The sequence below is a fragment of the Heterocephalus glaber genome, unplaced genomic scaffold, assembly GCF_053883595.1.
Source record: "Heterocephalus glaber isolate CG9 unplaced genomic scaffold, H.glaber_assembly_v1.0 deba00001744, whole genome shotgun sequence".
Classification (NCBI taxonomy): Eukaryota; Metazoa; Chordata; class Mammalia; order Rodentia; family Bathyergidae; genus Heterocephalus; species Heterocephalus glaber.
Genome location: NW_028258450.1, coordinates 1,100,055 through 1,121,028, shown reverse-complemented (window position 1 = coordinate 1,121,028; position 20,974 = coordinate 1,100,055). Strand labels below are relative to the sequence as shown.

General features: G+C 47.1%; 1 protein-coding gene across 1 annotated transcript; it reads left to right on the top strand.

Annotated features, from left to right (window-relative positions):
- Positions 1-7,596: 7,596 nt before the first annotated feature.
- Positions 7,597-15,489, top strand: LOC101703389 (cell adhesion molecule CEACAM8-like). Its single transcript, XM_087200583.1, has 3 exons — positions 7,597-7,660; positions 12,312-12,800; positions 13,301-15,489. The coding sequence occupies exons 1-3, from the start codon at positions 7,597-7,599 to the stop codon at positions 13,561-13,563; spliced, it is 816 nt and encodes a 271-aa protein (XP_087056709.1). The 3' UTR covers positions 13,564-15,489.
- The last annotated feature ends 5,485 nt before the right edge of the window (positions 15,490-20,974 follow it).

Genomic DNA, 20,974 nt, shown 5'->3' with positions numbered 1-20,974 from the left:
CTTAGATATTTGTTAGAAGTTTTTTTGTGATTCTGGCAACCTAAACTACTATTCTATGTAATTTGCCTTATTTTTACAAATGTAAGTGTCCTGATATACTGCAATCAGTGGTGACTGTCGTCTTTCTATGGTGTAAAAGTAACTGAATTATTTCATAAATTGCTACCTTGTATGTAGTCATATAATTGACAAAAGCCATACTTCTCTTGAATGATGAGACACAGTCCTCAAAAATGTATTTTCACCGATGTTAAAGTAGACATCTAAGTGCCAAGATAGACGTCGAGCAGTCCCACCTGCATGACTGTTGGGAATTTTTGAAATTTGTCTGTAGTCTGGAAACTATGAATTAAACATAGTTAAAAATTGAGGGTCCAAAATATGGAATTAAAAGAATGGTGGTCCCAATAGTTAAGAGTTGTTAGGTTCCAGCACCTGCCTTGCAAGCCCAAGGTCCTGAGTTCGATCCCCGGTACAAAAAAAAAAGAATTATTTCCAACAAGAGAAAATAGCAATCCAAGTGCAGACCAAGGTACTCCAGGGGACTAGGGGCAGACATGAGCCAGACTTGTTGGAGGTGTTCAAGGGCTGTGGACCCCTTGCTGGAGCTGTGTGGAACATATACACAGTGCTCCGTGTTAATAATAATGCGCATTCTGCTGTGAGCTGCAGTTGGAGTATCTCAGGCCATCCTGTTTTGGAGCACTGCCCGTTGCTTATTTTTATGTCAGTGTTTAAGAGAGAGAGCCTCTGCACGGTGTCACTGGGCTCTGTGGGAAGAGATAACACTGTGGCTGAAGAGAGCCTGTGGCAGGTGCCCCAGGGCCCTTTGATCTTGTTGCTGGACCAACTGAAAGGATGAGTTTGATCCTGCAGGCCTTCGACTCTGGGCAACCTGATGGCCACAGATCCCCATTGCAGACTTGGCAGGGCTTGGCGGTGCCCTGCCCTTTCGACGGTGATCCTTATCACATACTCTATGGAAATGTCCTGGCCTCCCACAGCTGTATCAGGTAATGAACTGCCTTTAGAGCCTTAGGAATCTGGGTCCCACTCCCCCTGCCCCCCAGAGGGCAGCACTTTTTTCTAATCTCACTTTTCTTTCTCCTGGACCTCTTCCCAGTCCCAGTTATAAAAGACTGCAGTGGCTATCTTGACCAGGACATCTAAAGAACTATCAGGACCAGGGCTGCGGATATAGCTCAGTGATTCCAGTGCCTGCCTCACAAGAGCAAGATCCTGAGTTCAATCCCCAGTACCAAACCAAAAAATACCAAAAACTATCAGAACCGAATGGGTTTTTTGTAATTTCTTATTTACATCAGTGGAAGTTTGGGATATAAATTTATCCTTGAGGATTATTTTTCTCTCTAAGGTGTCTGGGAACAGAGAGGTATATTTAATTAAAGGGCCTTGGAGTCATTTTTAGAAAGACGGAGAGATTTTCTTCTTTGCCCTGATTAATAGCTGATAATTTCAAATAATTGAGAGGCTTGGGGAATGTCCTTTGTAAACCCTCAAAAAAAGGAAGGCCTGAAAAATGTTTACATTTCCATTCACCTCTATTAACATCTGGAGCCCAGTGGAGATCCTCTCCTGGGACTGCCTGTTTCCCTCTGCGATATGATTTCTCCCCTTCCTTTAGATCCCCAGACCTCTTATAATGAATTATATGAAATTCGTCTCCAAAGACCTCTGCTGCCTGTAAGGCAGCTTCTTTTTCATTAGGTGATAGTGTCTGATTTAAAATGAGCATAACATTTCCAAGTTAGATTAAAAGACTGAGTTAAACCTTAAAGTATCTCTGTGTACTTATCAATATCATCAGAAAACTTCCATAAATCCTGTTTGATCTGTTTTAGGTCTGCCAAGGAAAAAGGCACATGGCCTCGGATGGTGCCAGATTCTCTCCCACCCAGGTCCTGAAGAGGGTATAAACCCCCTTTGGAGGTTGCCTTTGCTCTGAGGAGCAGCAGAGGTTCTAAATAGAGCAGACAAGAAGGCAGAGATGGAGTTGTTTGAATTCTGGTGGAGCCTTGTGGGGCCATAAGCATTATGGGTTCACATTTATATTGTTGAAAAAGTTTAGGTTATCTCCCAAAGTGAAAAATCACTGGACGTAACGAACTGCCAATCATTGTTTCTCTCTCTTACAGAACAGTTCAAACTGAAAGATGGTGTTGTAATTTATACTTCCCTCCAGCAACCACTTTTCCCCATCTCCCAGGGAGTTTGCAAGCTATGCACAGGTGCAGAAAAGAATTAGGCAACTTTTGGCGTCCCAATTTCTGAGCATATACTCCAGGGAGGTGTGGGAAATCGAGGTTGACAGCAAGGGTCCCATTTTGGGTTTGTTTTTGGGTTTGTTTTTGTTTTTGTTTTTTTTTGGTACCAGGGATCGAACTTGGGTCCTTGCACTTTTGAGGCAGGCAGCAGAACCACTGAGCTAAATCCCTGGCCCAAGGGTCCCATTTTGAAAGATGAGGGGAGAGAAGGTGTCCCTATCAAGCCTACTTATGCTGTCCCTATAGTGAAGATGTCCCTCGACTTGTATCCCTCCCATGCCTGCAGCTGTGAGCTGGAGTTGCCAGAGGAAATGGGTGGGCTGGATTGTCCGCCCTTCCAGGCACCTGTGTCTCCTTCCCTCACGATCCTGTGACTACTTGGCTCATACCAGCTATTGGTTTCTCCTTTTCCAGCCCCAGTTTACATATCTCTGAATACAGAATTGGAGCACAGCTCTCACCCTCTCTGATATACTCTGGAGAGAAATCGTGACAGGAGCAAGCAGTTCCCTGGAGACCAGCAGGGATGTGGCAGTTACCTCCCTTAATATTGGCTCTTGCCCAGATTTACCATCAAACCTATAAGGTTCCTTAAAATTGTTTTCTGTTCTGTCAAGGAAATCATCTCTACTTTACAACCAGGGACACTGACCCCATCTCAGGAGACTAATAGTCCTCCCTGTTCCTGCCAAGAATAGCAGATGCCTGGTAAGTACCTTTCCAGGCATCATTCCCTTTGGAGAAGGCCAGTGGAGAGGAGGTGACACCATAGTCTCAAAGGATAGGCCGAATCCAGCAATATTTACCTATGTAGGGCATGAGAGCTTTATCTACAGGGCTCATTACTATCTCTCAAACCTCACTACACCGAAGACTCTGGACTTTAGTAAAATAAGTCTCCAAAATATGAGAAATAAAAGAAGCATCAGGAGAAAGTCAGTGTTAAGAGGGCCTAATAGGGAAAGAGATTTGTCCTTATCCGCATTAGTGGTGAGTTAATAGAACAAGCTGCCCAAGAACCATCAGTCTTGGAAGAGTGAGAGCATTAAGAGCTTAAATTGCTCCCTCAGCAGCAGAGGTTCAAATCAGAAAGGAGACTGAGGCAGAATAGTCTCAACATTCCATCCCACATACTTCAGAGGGGTATTGGGCCAGACTGATCCAGTGAAACCTGTTCCCCAAGCCTTGAGACCAGAAGCCATGTTAATCACATTTGTGTGAGGCATAAAGCACAAAGCTATCCAAGTAAAAAAAAAAAAATAGAGAATTCAGATCTTGCTTACTTCCTAAATGTAATCATGGTTAACAAAAGCAGGGGTGGGGGCATGGGGATGCCAAATGAAGAGATGGAGAAGAAAAGAAAATACTTCCCAACCTGGATCTTACTTCCTTATCAATCCTGGATGAGCCCCCAAGGTTTTTACTGTCCAAGCCAGGTTGGTGTCTCATGAAGTTGAAGAATGAAACTATGGAAAAAAGAAGCAGTTAAGAGGAGTGTTTATTGGAGGTATATGATGAAAGAAAGCACTCAATAGGCAGAAAGAAGTCTCAAAAGAAGGTTGCCAGACTGGGCTTTTTGTCTAGGGTCTTCTATATCTAGGTGGTCAGATCTCTGGCCATAACGGATCAAGATGGACTTCCCCTATAGAATTTGGGTATGGACTGTCCATGTCCTAATATGACCTAAAGAGAAGCAGCACATGCAGTGGCCATGAACTGACCAAGCACTGTGCCCAGTCAGGAATCTCGGGGTATAATTAAGGAGAACAAAGTAAAAGGGAGGAGCTCAGTTACAGTAATCACTTCCCCGCCTTTTCTTTGCATTCCTGAGCTTAGTGAGCTATATGATTTGAGTTAACCCTTAGCTCGTGTGCATGCTGATTTCTTTGTAAGGCTGACCAGTCCTACTCCATCTTAGGGCCTGTCTAACTGACTATTTATAAGGTAATAATTAAACAACCTCCTGTAGAGGCATGCATTGGAAGCCAATCCAAAGCCTGATGAGGAATGATTGCTTAACACAAGGAGTTCCAGACCAGGCAATGCAATATAGCATGACATCATTTTAAAAATAGATGATATAAAGATGGATGGATAGATAGATATTCAAATATAAATTTTTAAAAATTTGATGCAAAATAGGCTAAAAACCATGATAAAGAAAATCAAATTTGGATTTTAATTTCTCCTTATTTGAAAACTTACTACAATGGTATAGTAACCAAAATGATGTGGTACTTGAATAAATATTCACATATAGACCAAGAGAATGGAATTGAGCATGTAGAATAAGTGCCCATGACATTGGTCATTTGATCTTTGACAAGTATGTTGATATTATTTACCAGCTGAAGAAAAACAATCTTTTCAAAATGAACTGCAACAGTTGAATAAGGACATGCAAAAGAATGATATTTTGGAATCCTACTACTCACTATATTAAAAAATTAACTGAAATAGATGAGTGAGTTAAACATAAGTGCAAATTCCATTTTCTTTTAAAAAACTATTAGGAAAAAATATAAGAGTAAATATTCATGACCTCCAATTTGTCAAAGAATTTTTAGATTTAACACAAAATTATGAACAATAAATGGTAAAATCTTTTTTTTTAATCCTTTTATTGGTACATTTTAGGTGTACAATATCATGACATTCATCCTTGGAGATATGCACCTTTACATACTCTCTTGGTTCTTTTTTTTTTTTTCCACTTCCCCTGCCCTCCCTTCAACGCCTCCATCCCTCAACAAATGGTAAAATCTTGATTCACATTTTACTAGAATTTTACTGGATGATAGAATATTCCAATATAGGTTTTTTAAAATATTTTACAAATTTTTATGTATCAAAATATATTATTAAGGAAGAAAAAGCTACCTACAGTGTAGGAGAAAATATTAATAGATAAAATATTAATAGATAATGTATGTGGTAGAAGTTTCACATCTAGAATATGAGAAGAACTGGTCTGACTTACCAACAAAAAGATAAAGAACATAACTATAAAATCAGCAAAGAACTTCAATAGACCTGTCTCCAAAGATGTACAAAGGATCATTAAGCCCATGAAAAGATGTTCAATATCACAACTCATGGAAATTCGAATCAAATCACAATGAGATGTCATGCCATACCTACTAGGGATGCTATAATACTTGGTAACAAAAATTTAAATAACAAGCTTTGTGAAGGATTGGAGAAATGGGAATCCTCATGCATTACTTGAGAGGATATGAAATACTGCAGCCACTGTAGAAAACACAGGCTGTTCCTAACTGAGCTAAGCAGCATTATCATGTGAACAGCTCTCCCTCTGCTAGGAATGGACTCAAAGAATGGAAAACAGGACCTTAAGTAGGCATCTGCTCACTACAGCTTTCTTCACAACAGGCAATATGTGGAGACAGCCCAAGTGTCCATCAATGGAGGAATGGATAAAAAGACATGGTACACACATGCATTCACATATGAAAACTAAAATTATGATGCAAACTGCAACACAAAACAAACAACAACCTGAAAACATTTCCCCTAAGTAAAATAAGGAAAAAAGAAAATGTCATTGAATCAACAATTCCACATAAATACAATACAGAATATACAAATTCATAGTCAGAAACTATTCTAAAGGTAATCAGAGGAATGTGTGAGGTGAACAAGTGGAGTTATTGCTTAATATCTGTGGAATTCTTGCTCAAGGGATAAAAAAAGTCTAGATACTTGAACAACATTTAGATGTAGTATTTATACACATCAAATAGTTAAGATAGGCAAAGGTATTCATGTTATAGTTATTATACAACAAATTTTAAAAGCCTTTAGAGAAGATACACCCATCCAAGTCAGCTAACTTGTACATCCCTCATGATCTGTGGCAGGAAAATCCAAGCACATAGAGACTGAGCATCCACTGCAGACCCAGCCTCCTCCAGGCTGGCGCTGTGTCCCTCCCAGATGTTTATTTGAAACCTTCCCAGATGTTGCTTTGAAACTTCAGGGACAGATGGCACCTTCCAAAGCCATTCATTGCCTAGAAACACAGTTCTCTGACTTTGGATTAAGAATCCCCCCAAAAAACTCCTTTCCTCTCCCTGCTCATCCTGCACAGCATAGTGTTACAGCCTGGAGACCTGCAGTAAACAGGACCTGGAATGAGCCGTCCTGCAACTCGGTTCAGAGCCCATTCATGCACAGGGATTGGGACCAGCTCATACAATGTGGATCCTGGTAGCATCCCTGCTGCAGAGCCTGACACTGGACACAGGTCTCTTTCGTCCTTCCTGGGGTGACACCAGGACACGTAGTCAACTCTCAGGAAATGGATTTCCAGACATGAACTTGGTTTTGGTTCAGGAGGTGGAGATGCAGCATAATTTCCATCCATTTCCCCAACAAAAACTACTGTGTTGCTGCTATGTACCTCCTCTGTCCCACTCCCTCCATGGGGCTCTGTGGACCCTGCTCTGCTAGGTGTTCTTGGGAATCCCCAATCCTGATAACCCTCATGTGAAAGGAGGTGGGGTGACCATTAACAGTCAACAAGGCAGCAGACAGAGGCTGCCCGTGGAGGATATGGCCAGGACTGAAGAACAACTCGGCCAACACACATTGACAGAAAAGTAATCCCTAAAACTTTCTACAAAAGACAATGCAGCTTATGGCCATTTGTCCTCCAACCACCTCAGTCCATTTTCCACAACACACAGGTCACCACCCATTGCACACTCAGGACCTGCAGATCCTTCTGAAACAACTGTTTAGGGGTCACTGTCCTTGGATCTGAGGTGAGGTTGATGACGGCAGGCATAGAGGACAGGTCTCCCTCACCAGTCCTCACTCAACTGGGCCCTTTCTAGCCTCTGCAGCCACCTGTCACTTTCTTGCTGTGAGTGAATCCCATCTTCCCAGAATATCTCAAACACAGAGAAGAGTGAGTGCCAAGCTGGGTTTCTGTGTCACGAAGGAAACATGTCCCTGTATTTGGGGTTCCCAGATGCTCCCTGTGGTGTTGACAGCCCCAAGGTCAAGACATAGCCTGGGTGCACAGGGTCTGGGTACCAAAAAGTCACCCGGGAAGAGGAAAAGGGGACAGGAGGCAGCGCTGAGAAGGGAGGAGACAGAGAAGTGCCCTGAACAGAGGCACCACCCCCAGGCCACATGACCCTGGAAAATGCCCCTGCCGGAGGACAGGCTCAGCTCAGAGGGAGGAAGAACAGCAGACCAAACACGCCTGAGCAGCCTGCTTGAGAGCTCTTCCAGAGGCAAAGCTCTTCTTCATACAGGAAGGACAGAGCAAGCGACAGAGACCATGAGGGCATCTTCTGGCCTTCCCAGCAGAAGGAGCATCCCCTGGCAGGGGCTCCTGCTCACAGGTGAGAGGGGATGAATTCCTGCCAGTCGGTGGGAGGACACGAGCAGAGACTGGCTGGGGTCTGCTGGGGAGGACGAGACCCTGAGAGTAGGCACAGGGTTCAGTTTGGACCCTGAGGGAAGAAGACCCAAAAGAGGGGCAGATGTGTCTGTAACAGGAAACTCTGAGTGAACTGGAACTGATAAAGGGAAGGACAAGCTCCACTGTTCTCTGTTCCAAGTCAATCATTAGAGGGCACTGTGTGGTGAAAATTGCTATTAACAGCTCTGGCAATGAGACTTTCCGTATAAAAATACAACGAAAGCATTAACCACTGTTCTGAGCCAGTAAGCTCAGAATCTGCCCTCGCTCCCAGAAAAAATCCCAGACCTGCAGGGCCCTGGGAGCCTCACACCCACAGGTGTCTGAGCCTGTTCCAGGCCCTGGGCTCCAACAACGATCAGACAGGTCCCTGCACTCACAGAACTTTTGTCCTAGTAGTCAGGAGGACAGCCCAGCAAGGACATCCAGAAGGGGAGGGGCGGTGTTGACAAGAGCCTTGGAGTGAACAGAGCAGAGACAAGTAAGAACGTGAAGACCCAGGGTCTCCACAGGGCTTGGTCAGGGAAGGCGTCTCCCCAGGATGTCCTGAATGTGAGCAGAGACCTGAGGGCAGCGAGGGTGAGCTGTGCCATACCTTGGAAAGAGTGCTCCAGACAGAGGAAATGACAGCTCAACGGCATGAAAGAACCCAGTAGAGGGCCAGGGATGTAGCTCAGTGGCACCGCACCTGGCTCGCAAGTGCAAGGTCCTGAGTTCCATCCCTGGTACCAAAAAAAAAGAGGAACCCAGTAGAGAACATACTGACATGCACATATACACAAACACAGCCAACACACAAAAATACACACATGTACATGCACCCAAGGCTGAGGAATGAAGACACCTGCTCAGGACCCAGGGCCCCCTCTTAGCATCCAAATGGGAAGATCTCAATGCTGATGGACTTCTCTCTCCTCCCTCCTAGCCTCACTTTTAACCTTCTGGAACCCACCCACCTCTGCCCAACTCGCTATTGAAACTGTGCCCTTCCTTGCTGCTGAAGGTAGCAATGTTCTTCTACTTGTCCACATTCTGCCAGAGAATCTTTGACTCTATCGCTGGTACAAAGGGGCAAATGTAGTCAACACCCATAGAATTGCAGCATATGTGACATCCACTCAAGCAATTAGACCAGGTTCTGCATAGAGTGGTTGAGAAACAATCTACCCAAATGGATCCCTGCTGTTCCAGAACGCCAAACAGGAAGACACAGGACTCTACACCCTAATAACTGTAAACACATTTCATCAGACACAACAAGGATCTGGACAGGTCCACGTATACGGTGAGCGACTTTCTATCCCCTCTGGGTGAAGGGCTGGAGTTAATTCTACTTTGCACACACAGGACTATCACTGTATCTCCTCTCCTTCTGCATTACTGTCCCCATATTAGAGTTTAAGCATTGAACGCAGGACACACACTGTGGAGATAAACTTAATGGATCAGAATCCTTCACTCGAATCCATAATGCAGAGAGAAGGACGGTCTGACGAGTTACTAACCCAGCGAAATCAGTCTCACCTCAGGCCCCAGAATCTCCCCCATCAACATGGCCCTGAGAAAGGCCCCGATAGACAACTTCACATCCTGGGTAGAGGCCCCCGGGGTTCTGCAGAAGAGTTCAGCTCCAAGAATTTTCTGCCCCCATCCTTTGTCCCAGGCTTCTAATTCCAGGTGACCCTGGGGAACTTGTGACCAGGAATGAACTTTGGTTTCTCATCAGGGATGATGGGGAACAGCAATTTTCCTGCAGTTCAGATCAGACAGCTCCTGCAACTGGGCACCAGCAGGGCTCAGCCTTAAGAGCCACATCTGGGTGAGGCCAGACTTGGTCTTTTGCCTGACACTTGTTCCCTAGGACATCAGGCATCTACCCTGGTGGGTTGAGGAGACTGCATAGGGAGGAACAGGGGCAGAGGAGAGTAGTTTTCTGGCAGTACCTTGTCCAGCTAGGATCAGCCTAGTAACCCTCTCTTGGAGACAAACTATCATAGATGCTGGATTTGGGGACAGGTTCACTATCTCAAGCTTTAGGTGAGATGATTGTGGCTATTTTAAGATGATGCAGAGATAACTAGGTGAGCTAGATACCACATACACGTTGTACAATTTTACTAAAAATAACTGAATCACAAGGGAGTACAATGACTGAATCAGTGTCTCACAGACAATGGGTTGCATATCAGGGCACAAGACATCTGTTTGCAGCTATAACCATCATTACCACCCTTATCAGTATATGTGGAATCCAAAACCAGTCATTGTATCAGCTCTTTTTTCCTAAGCATTAGTCTTAGAGGGAGAATGCTTGGTCTGAGAAATGACAGGAAGATGTAATCATATTTTATTCTGGGACTAAATCACCTACATCAACTCTAGTTCAGTGGGAGAACTTCCAGGCCGCCCCCTCAGATGGCTGACCCACCCCCATCCTCACTACCCTGAAATCACATATTTCCTGGGGTGCTGGTTGTCACACACTGGAGTATAAAGTAGAGGACTTTGCTTTCTCATTGCCCACTAGACTGCAACTGGTACAGGGTACAATGCGCAACCAATTCTCAATAGTTGAAGGAAGGAAGGAATAAAAGTGAATGAATGAATGAATGAGTGACCTAGAAGTTCTTCAGAGATTGTGAACTCCATGCAGAGTCCTGGGAGGATCTGGGTCCTGGTCCCTCCTGGATGCTAAGACCTTGTTCCATCTTTCTGACCATCTCCTCCTAAGCTCACATGATGACCCTGGGGCTGCTGGCTGTGGGAAGGTTTTCAGTGTCGTGATGCTGGTTCATTTCTGAGGCAGCCATGGGGCTCTTGGTCTCTGGGATCTTTGAAGTCACTGAAACCACACTGGCTCACTGCCTTTGGCCCTTCTGGCTCTCTTGCTCCTTCCCTGCCCTTCGTCTTCCTTCCCCTCATTCCATGTGGGACCTCACCTGCCCTGCACAGCTTGCTGTGCCTTTACCTTCTTAGACTGAAGGCTGAGCAACCTGCTCCCTTCCACTGATTGCTGGGGGCAGAACCATGCCCTGGGCAATAGTAAAGGGCAAAGAAATCAGTCAAAGCAGGTGTCTTTGCCAGGGCCCACCAGGAGCCAATGTCCTCCACTGTGAACAGCTCTCCACTGTGTCTCCATTCAAAGCTCTTTCATTCCTTGATGCCAACTCATGGAATAGGCCATCAGACAGGGCCCAGGGACTCCTCTGTCAACTCTCTACACTGACTCAGCCAGGGATCAGAGGCAACAGGACAGAGTTGCAAGCCCCAGAGCCCATTTCTTTCCACCAGTTTCACTCCTGAGTTCATCCAGGTCCCCATGTGGGGCTCACATCCCTTCAGTGACTCCAGAGCTTCCCCGAGGAAGCTCACCTGCTAGGTATGTCTGATGGGCTATTCCTCATGCACCTGTGTCCTCATGATGACACTGTCACTGCAGGGTGGGTCCTCACACACAGGGAGATGTGTCAGCGACTGCCATTTCAATTAGGTTCTGCCTTATCTGGAAGGATTTAGTAAAACTCGAGTTGTGTTTCTAGGGGTAGGATCAAAAGAAAGAAGAAATAATTTCACATGTCTATGTTAGGTTCCACCCACTTTGCCTCTCTCTCCATAGTGATTGGGGACATAGATTTTTCTAAATATACTAACATGACAAAATACTTCTCTGAACTTGGTACTGTCCCTTGTTTTGTACAACAGTGACAACTCAGTCTTACCCTCTGACCAGCTCTGTCCTCCCAACAGGACTCACAGGTCTTTTGCTACTCCATGAATCACTGGTCCAAAACCAACTTGAGCATGCCTTTGATCGTAATGTGACCTGTAGAGCCACAGACTTTATTGTGACGTCTAGATAAATATTCTTTTCAGGAATGGGTCTTGGATTCTGGGCCTCATTAATACTTTTTTTACATATTTAAGAAAGCTAATCTCGGGTTTCTATCCCAGTCTGTCAAACACACGTGGACCGTGAAGGCCAGAGTTTCAGCATGTTCATGCTCCTCACTTTCCACCAGTCATTCTGAATGCGAACTTGTCCAACTGTACTTCAGGAAAGACCCACATGCTCCTCACCTGCCCTTTGCTGTGGGAGAAGCGATATTAAAAACCAAGGACAAATCATGGGTTTTGTACAAGACCTGTCTGTCCTGCTCACTCTTCCCTACATCACTCCCTGGATCCATCCTCTTTCTTTTAGGTGTCACTGGCTCGTGTCAGTCACCATCAAATGTGTCAGCAGAACTGCTCCAGCTTGTGGCCCCAAACTGACCACTGAGCTAAATGTTGGGCCTGCTCCTGGTCCCCGTGTGTGCTATTTCTGCTCACATATCCAGCCCTCAAGCCAGGCTAAGAGGTGTTGTGGTTTAAGACCAAGGCAAGGTCCCATCATGACCCATCTCTAGGACAGCCTTGCAGGGCAAAGCCTCAGAGGAAGCACACCTCAGCCGAGCGGGCGAGGTCTGAGAGCAAGACCTGAGGCAAACCGGGCAGCTGAGTGCGAGAGGCACGAGAGGGCCTGACTTCTGCCCCTGTCTACGATCAAACTCTGAAGCTTGTCCACACGTGAGACAGCCTGTGCTTCTCTGAGACACAGCCTGGGGCCCCGCGTCCTCCACGCACCCAGAACCTTGTGCAGCTGCCTGGGAGATGCTCCCCTGCCTTGCTCTTTAAGAACTCAGGTTGGCTGGGAGGTGAGAGAGACCAACTCTTGTGGAAAGACGTCTTTGCAGGGATCACAGGTATCTCACAGCACAATCTTCTGTGTGTCGTCTGCACAGCGGGGTTACCCAAACCCTCCATCACAAGCAACAACTCCGACCCTGTGGAAGGAAAGGACTCTGTAGCACTGATGTGTGAACCTGAGACTCAGAACACAACCTACCTGTGGTGGATGAACGGTCAGAAGCTCCCAGGCAGAGACAGGCTGAAGCTGTTGAAGAGCGACAGAGCTCTCACTTTACTCCATGTCACAAGGAATGACACAGGACCCTATGAGTGTGGAACCTGGAAGCCACTGAGTGCCAACCGAAGTGACCCAGTGATCCTGAATGTCCTCGGTGAGTAACTTCTATTCCTCCTTGTCCCCTGCTGCCGGCTCAACACACACGACCAGGGGCCAGGATAGTCAGGCCTTCGCGGGTTCAAGTACACAGACCTCCATCCCTGGAAACTAGACTGCCGTGGTGTCCTGTCCCAGACACATCCAGGCAGGCCCAGCCTTGCTCCAGGAAGAGGAGAGGAGGAGCTGCTTCAATCTGAGCAAACTCAGAATTGACCACCTGTGATGGGGAAAACAGCTGAATGTCAGCTTCAGTGAACACTGGGGTTATAGTTGGAGTGTGTGTGTGTGTGTGTGTGTGCGCGCGGACGCACGCGCGTGTGTATGTGCTATGTACACTAGGCAAGTGCTCCACCACTGAACCACACCATCATCCTGGTTGGCACTTTTAAAACAAAATTGTGACAAGGCTCGGGGGAGTTACTCAGCCTTCTACAAGCCATGAGTTTCCCTTTTACTCTGCTGATCTCCTGTGTTTCTTTATTCTGTTTCCCCCAGATGGCCTGGATGCCCCCATCGTATTGCCCACAGATTCATATTTCCGGTCAGGGACAAACCTCAGCCTCTCCTGCCACACAGCCTCTAAGCCACCTGCAAAGTTTACTTGGCTTTTCAATGGAAGGGTCTTGAAATCTACACAGCAGTTTGTTATCCCCAAAATCACTACAAGTAATACTGGATACTATACCTGCTTTGTCCATAATTCTGCCACACGCCTCAGTAGGACCACAGTCAAGAATATCACAGTCTTTGGTAAGTGAGCGCTGAAGCATCAGGACTGAGCTCTGGGTGGAGTCTTTGGTTTTCTAGAGAGAGCATGGAAAATTTGATTCCCAGCCTGTGTCCACAGACACGCGCAAATCCCAATCTTCTTCAGACCCTCCTGCTCCAACTCTAAGACTATCTCCTTGCTTTCCATCTCTAATTTTTCATGGCTGAGAAAGTTCCAGGCTAGAATATGAGTAGAGTTGGGGGTTCCCCCAGCCCAAGAAAGCACCAGAGATTGGGAGGAGATTCACAGAGTGGGGAGGAGAAAGGTCGTCAGGGTTAGTTTCTGTCACTCACTCACTCTTCCATTTCTGTTCCCTGTTTCAATTTACCTCTGCCATGAGCACAAGGAACACATGAGAATTTGAAACACATTCACATTCTTTTCCTCTAAGAGAGAGAAGGAAACTCTGCCCCCACAGGGTGGAAGAGTGGTTCAGAGCCCTGCTCCAATATCTGCTCCAGTCTTATGAGGTAAAGAGCTCTGCTCCAGTTCTATATGTGGTGAGCGAAACAGGTACCTGGAAAGACTGCCTCGAATGTGTCCTGATTCTGTACAGTGGGCACCAGAGTCTCCCTAGGCCCAGTTGCAGGGAAATGTGGAAAGTGAGCTTGGGGGCAGACACCTCTGAGCTGTGTCCTGACACTGAAGTCCCAGCTGTAAGAGGCCGAGGACACCAGCACAGGCAATGCGCCATGGGGAGCAGTGAGTGTCACACACTTGGAGACACAGGGAGCTCTCTTATGTGGGGGTAACGGGCAGTGCCAAAGGAGTACATGTGGGAGAAGGTAAGGGGAGCAGCCCTTTGTGGACACTCGGACCAACTCTCTAGAGATTTTGTTCAGTGTGACATTCCCTCTGGCATCAGAAAATACATTTCCCCTTTTCTTCAAAATTATTAAGAATTTATTTATTTTTTTAGCACAGGTTTCCAGGATATAATTACATTTCCTCTTTAATTGAGAAGTCCTTTCACTTTGCACCTCACCAAGTCATAAGATCACGTTGACTGGGGAGGGCCATAGTCATGCCCTAATAAGTATTTTTCAAAAGTACATGCTTTCACTACTTCACATAAATCTGCCTGGCCCTAGCAAGGACAGAGCTAATAAACCCTCCTTTCCTAACATACAAGAAAGTATATCCCAGAAAAGGGGGCCTACTCTGTTATAAAGGGTCCTCCGAAAAGCATGTTAGAAACTGAGTCCCCAGCAATGTGAGGCGGGGCCCTGTGGAAGAAGAGCAGATGCTGAGGGCTCTACACTCATGAATGCTGTGCTCGAAGGAGTGGGCCAGTTACTGCAGGTGTGGGTTCCTCATGAACACAGGAGCTTGGCCCCTTCCCTCCAGTTTCACACTCACCCTCTTCCCATCGATGCCTTTGGCCATGTTACGATGCAGCTGCATCTGGCCCTCACCAGATGCAGTCCTTGGTCTTGGACATGCCAGGATTCAAAACTGTAAGAAATAAACCTCTATTTTTATAAATTACCCAGTCAGGTATTCACCTGTAACAGGATGGAATGAACTAGGAAATAAAAGATGCAAGAATGCATGGGAAAAAAATTCCACCTGATGATGAGGTCCTGAACACATGGGCTGAGAAGAGCTTTCCCAGGTGGATCCTAAGAAATGTCCAGAAAACAATCAGTGATCACTATGTGCAACCTGGTATGAGGGGGATGTACAGATTTTCACCTGATTAAAGACACGCAACCTCTGCAGAAGATCAGGGCCAGCCTCTGGGCCACTTTATTGCTCACACTGGGCCCTGAGAGCTGACTGAGATCGATGAGGTAGAATCATAACCCAGGCTCACTCTCAGTCAGTCTCCCCCATTTGTCAACCGATCTAGTGACAAGGGCCTCCCTGCAGACCAACAACACCACAGTCACAGAAGAGGGCTCTGTGGTCCTGACCTGCCTCTCGGGTGACACTGGAGTCTCCATCCGGTGGATCATCGATGACCAGGCTCTGAGGCTCACAGAGAGGATGAAGCTGAACCAGGACCACAAGACCCTCACCATAGCCCCTGTCAGGAGGGAAGATCCTGGGGAATATCAGTGTGAGGTCTCCAACCCGGTCAGTTACAGCAAGAGTGACCCCCTCAGTCTGGCGGTGAAATACGATGCACTCGTGGCCTCTCCTGGTAATTAATAAACTCTGTATCGAAAGGTTTACCTGGGAAGTGGCAGTTATCAGCACTAATGTGTGTAGAGCTGCTGTGAATAATCAATGAATGAAAATTGAATTGTTCCTGGAAGACTTATATAGACTCAATAAATTCTCCAAAGCATAAGTGACATCATTATCATTATTCTGTGTGTGTGTGTGTACCACAAATGTATCAAAAAAAGGAAAGGGATCAAGAAATTATTCCTGGCCCTAAAGTCCCATTTAACACCAGGCTCTCAAGTTGCACCTTCTCTGTGGTGGTGATGTTCTCTTGGGAGGGAGGCACCTGATCTGAGACCAGTGAGCATCCTGAACTGACAAGACAAGGTCTTTCCTGCCACGTGGCTTCACCATCACCCCAGAAAGACACCCTTGGGCACACCTGTTCAAGGGGACATGAGGCCAGGCTGAGTCAGCTAGGGATGAACTACAAAGCCCTGAACATTGCTACTTTCCAAGTGTACGGGAGCTGCAAGCTGGACCAGAAAACCCAATCCCTACATAGGGGGTGATCTGCACTCCACTAAGACAGAAGATTCCCGGCACACTTGATGTCTCTGAGAAGGGATCACAGTTAATGCACAGGGCCTGCTTCTGTCCTCCCTAAGATCCAGGGTTCTTCCACTGGGATATCTGTGTCTTCAAGTGTTTGGAAGGAAGCTGCCCTTAAATTTTCCTGAACCTGTGAGTGTGCAGCTGGGCACAGGTGGGCACTGCAATACACAGAAGCCAAGGGTGCCCTCTCTGGAATATCACACTCCAGCCCTGCAAAGTGTCCCTGGTGCTGATGGCTGGTGGGTTGACCTTTCTCAAGACTCCAGGCCTCAGGTCCTCTGACCACACAACCAACATGTTTGGCTCCATCCTCTCCATCCACACCTGTCCCCAGGTAGCCTGTGGCCCCTCAGTGTCCCTGCCCTGATTAGGACATGTGTCTTGACACACAGAGACAGCTCAAGGGAGGGACCTCATCCAGAGAAAGGGAAGGACAGAGGACACCCCAGGAGAGAAAGACGCTAGTGTTGCCATCCAGCAGGTGACTGAGGAATGAGCAGGCAGCCCCTTTTGGAGCTGAACTCTCACTGTGTCCCTCAGGGTCCCCTGGGCTCCAGGTCTCTGTTACCATCTGAGGGCTTCTAGGGAGTCCATGCAGGTTCTGGGAGGTGCCCATGGAATGAGCTTGAGTGGACATTGGTGCAGAGAAAGAGAATTCTGGGGTGAGAGCAGGACCTGGCTTCTCCCTTACCAAACAGCCCCAGGTGACAGTGAAATCTGGAGAATTCTGGTTTCCCTTCAAAGGGCACAGCCTAGAGTCACTGTCCAAGACGGGGTGCCTTTGCCCGCCCCAGCCCCATAGGCACTGCCAGCCCCTTCTTGCCTGGCCTAGGCCATTCCCTGGATGATTCTTCAGGTGCCTCTGGACAGTGCTGGTGTCGCTTTGTCCTAAGGAAGTCATGTTTGGAGGAGCTGTGTCTCTTAAACTCGTTTTTGAGAGACACATCAGGAAGACCCTTGGCTCCAGCAGATGGGGGAAGAAGGGGTACAGCCCTCTAGTCTCTCACCACATGACAGGAGATGCTGACCATGGGTCCCCATGATAAAGGCTGCATCTGTCCTTCTGCGTAGAATCTATCCTGGTCATACTGGAGTGAGACCAGGCGCCCAGGACCTTCTGTAGCAGCACATCCTCAATCTGTTCAGAAGAGGCCAATGTTGCATTTTTGGTCACTCCTGCCAGTTCTTCAAGACACAGGTCCCTGGGGCCCCCAGAGGGGGGTCTTTCCTCCCAGACATGAATGAGGGTCCTTGCCCTCCTCTGACCTTTTCTTCCTACTCTCCTTCACAGAATGACTGTTTTTGTTCACAGTCATCCCAGCAAAAAGCAATTGGGCTGGGGATTTAGCTCAGTGGTTCTGCCACCTGCTTGGTAAATGCAAGGTCCTGAGTTCGATCCCCCATACAAAAATAAATAAATAAATAAATAAAGCAGCTCCCCATTTCCTCCCCCTCTGTCATCCTTTCCAGATGCTTTTTAGCCAGACTTTGGGTCTGGCTCAGCCCACAGGAAAGGATATAGTCATTGAATCATTCCTTTAAAACTAGAGCACTTGGCAGCATGTCACTGCAATGTTAGATCCCATGTCCTTTATACCATCTCCAGGTCAAAAGACACCATCCTCCAATAGCATCCCCAGGGAAAATAAATGGAAGCAAAGATATTTCTGGCAGCGTTTTCCAGAAGAGATCATGCCAGGGGCACTGTGTCCCTGAGTATCTGATCACAGATGCTGGTTATTTGGGCAGCTCCTCTCTGTCAAACTTTGGGTCAGAGTCTGTATTTTCAGTGTAATTCACAGACCACCTGGTAGCGAAATATCACCTTTCCTTTTTTACTGAAGAGAAACTGAAGCAGAGGGAGACACAGTCACTAAATCAGGGTCACTCAAGGACCGGTAGGAGATCATAGTCCCAGTCCACAGCCCCCACCTATCTTCCGTCAGGGGCAGCTTATCAGGCATCTGTGGATCCCAAGACATCTACTGGTTCAAGGTGCTCTTGTAAGGCATCCTAACTTCAGAGGAGTGAGAGCAGATGGGAAACTGATCGGGTTCGCTCTGCAGCTAAATCCCCCATCTCAGCTCAAGTCAGTGCCATAATATCCAAGACCACCTGGTTAGACAGCAGATCCACACCCTCCCTCACCGGATTTTGAAACATGCTTGTCTTGGTGTGATGGGGGACTCCCCTGCACAAGTATAAAGGAAAGGACTTTGTATTCTCTGTCCTCACAGTACAGGCCGAAAGCAGTACAGAGCGCAGCTTGTAATGAGCACTCAATTGCCCTTAGATAGAGGAGGGAAGGAATAAACTGTGAATAAATGAATAAATGGTCCCTGATCCCTTTGGAGACTGGAATCAGATGCAGATTCGTAGAAATTCTGGCCATCAAGTCCTATGTCCCTCAGAAGCTGAGACTCATCCAGCAGCAGCTCAGACCTCCATGTTCATACGTGGAGGAAATGCAGCTGCTCCTCAAATTTCTGTCTCATAACTGACAAACATGAGGGACAGATTTTAAGCATGATTATGCTCCCCACCCCCTGTCCTTTCCACAGGTCAGTTCTTGACTTGAAATGAGCCACCTGTGCATTAGGAAAGATCCAAGTAGTCCTGGTCTGCTTTCTGAAATGGGACCAGGAAAAAGACAAAGAACACATTACTGTTGCAAAAGCCGGCCAGCTTCTGCTTGTCTGACCTCCCCACTCGTTTATTCCTTGATCATGACCCAGCCCTATGAGGTCATATGAGCTATCAGTCACCTGGGCAGAACTGTCTCACCCTGTGCTCTTGCATCCTGAGGATATAACTGACCCCTGGTCTTGCTCTTGGTCTCTCTATGCGTCGTTTCTGCTCCAATGCCCAGTGCTCAGTCGCCCAGGCAGCACAGCCATGGTAACCAGGACAGGTGCCAGGGTCTGCCCGTGATAACCCTACAACTTAGTCCACAGCTTAAAATGTCTGTGCTTCTCCTCTGAGCACTCAGATTCTGCGCATCTGCCAGTGAGACACTCTCCTGTCTGTTGCTTTCAGGACTTGGGTTTGCTGGGAGTTGAGGGAGACCAAGTCTGACGGGAAGATGCCTTTTGCAGGGGTCACAGGTACCTCACAGGGCAATCTCTCCGTCATCCGCACAGCTGAGTCGCCCAAACCCTTCATTACCAGCAACACTCTGACCCTGCGGAGGTTGGGGACTCCAGCACTAATCTGTGAATGCAAGACTCAGGGCACAACCTACCTGTGCTGGAGAAACGGTCAGAGCATCTGAGACAATGAGAGGTGGGAGCTGTCCAAGGGCAAGAGAACTCTCAATTTACTGTGTCACACGGAATGACACACGACCCTGTGAATGTGGAACCAGCACCCAGAGGATGCCGACTGAAGTGATCCAGTCACCTTGAATATTCCGTAGGAGTAACTTCTGTTCCTCTTTGGCCCTGGATGCCAGACCAATACGAGGGCCAGAATCAGTCCCTTTAGTCCCACTCAGATCCAAGTAGGCTGGTCATCACCCCTAACACGGGGCCATGATGTCCTGCTCCATGTACTTTGAGACAGACCCAGCCGTGAGCCATGAATAAGAGGGAAAGGGCTGCTCGTGGTCCACATTCTGTGATGCAGAAACAGTGGAATGTCTCAGAGTGACACTCAATGAACATACAGGGTGAGGTTGCAGTTTTACCAAAAAAGACTCCAACATGGCTCAAGGAAATACTGTGTACTTCTACAGAGAAGGAGTGTCTCCTTTCTCCTGATGACATCAGATGGGGCTTATTCTGCCCCCTCCCCTGCCTTAAATGTTCCAGAAACCAACAGTTCCCCTCTAACCTCACAGTTCCCTCCAGGGACAAACCTCAACCCCTCCTGTTACTCACCTTCTAGCCTGTGCCCACAATGTGCTTAGCTGATCAAAAAAGGCCCCTACAATCCATTCAAGAGCTCTTTATCCCTAACATCACCACAAACAAAAGAAGATCCTCTACCTGCCTCATCTATGTCTCTGCCACCGTCTTCAGAATGATGTTAGTTAAGATCTCATGGACTCAGATAAGGACCCTGGAGCTGAAATCAGCACCATGCTCTCAGTGGGGGGGGGGGGGGTGTTCAGAAGGAGCACAGATAGAATTTAACTCTGATTCTATGTTCACTGACACAACAAATCCCAATCCTCCCTTAAGACCTTGTTCCATTCTGAGACTCTCTGTGCCCTTGCTTTTGTGATTTTTCACGGCTGAACTGGGGTTCAGCTAAAATGTGGAGGCAGGGTTCTCTTAGCACAAGAAAGCCTTAAGTACTAGAGAGGAATGTCTGCAAGGCCAAATAGCTTCTTTCTGTCACTAACTCCTATACTGTGTGCGTGTGCGCGTGTTTTTGTGTGTGTGTGGTGTTGAGCTAGAACCAACGGTGTGGGTGTGCAAGTAATTTCCCGTAGCTATACCCCTAACTACAACTGTCCCTTTTGTCACTTCCTTGTCTCTTTTTACCTCCTCCATGGACTTCAATGAACATGCAAATCAGTAATCACACTCACTGCTTTTTCCCCCCGGATGGGAAGGGGAAACTCCCCTTGGACCACAGATGAGCAGCTCAGAGCTCTTCTTGGTCTGCTCCCAGCTCACCTGGTGACTGAGCCCAGGCATCCCTAGGCACCCCTGTGGTAACCCCCATGT

Bases quoted from the DNA above. Each gene is read 5' to 3' on its own strand.
- LOC101703389 (XM_087200583.1), top strand. From the start codon at position 7,597: ATGAGGGCATCTTCTGGCCTTCCCAGCAGAAGGAGCATCCCCTGGCAG. The intron at 7,661-12,311 runs GTGAGAGGGGAT...TCCACACGTGAG, and splicing joins GCAGGGGCTCCTGCTCACAG to ACAGCCTGTGCTTCTCTGAG. The intron at 12,801-13,300 runs GTGAGTAACTTC...TGTTTCCCCCAG, and splicing joins AGTGATCCTGAATGTCCTCG to ATGGCCTGGATGCCCCCATC.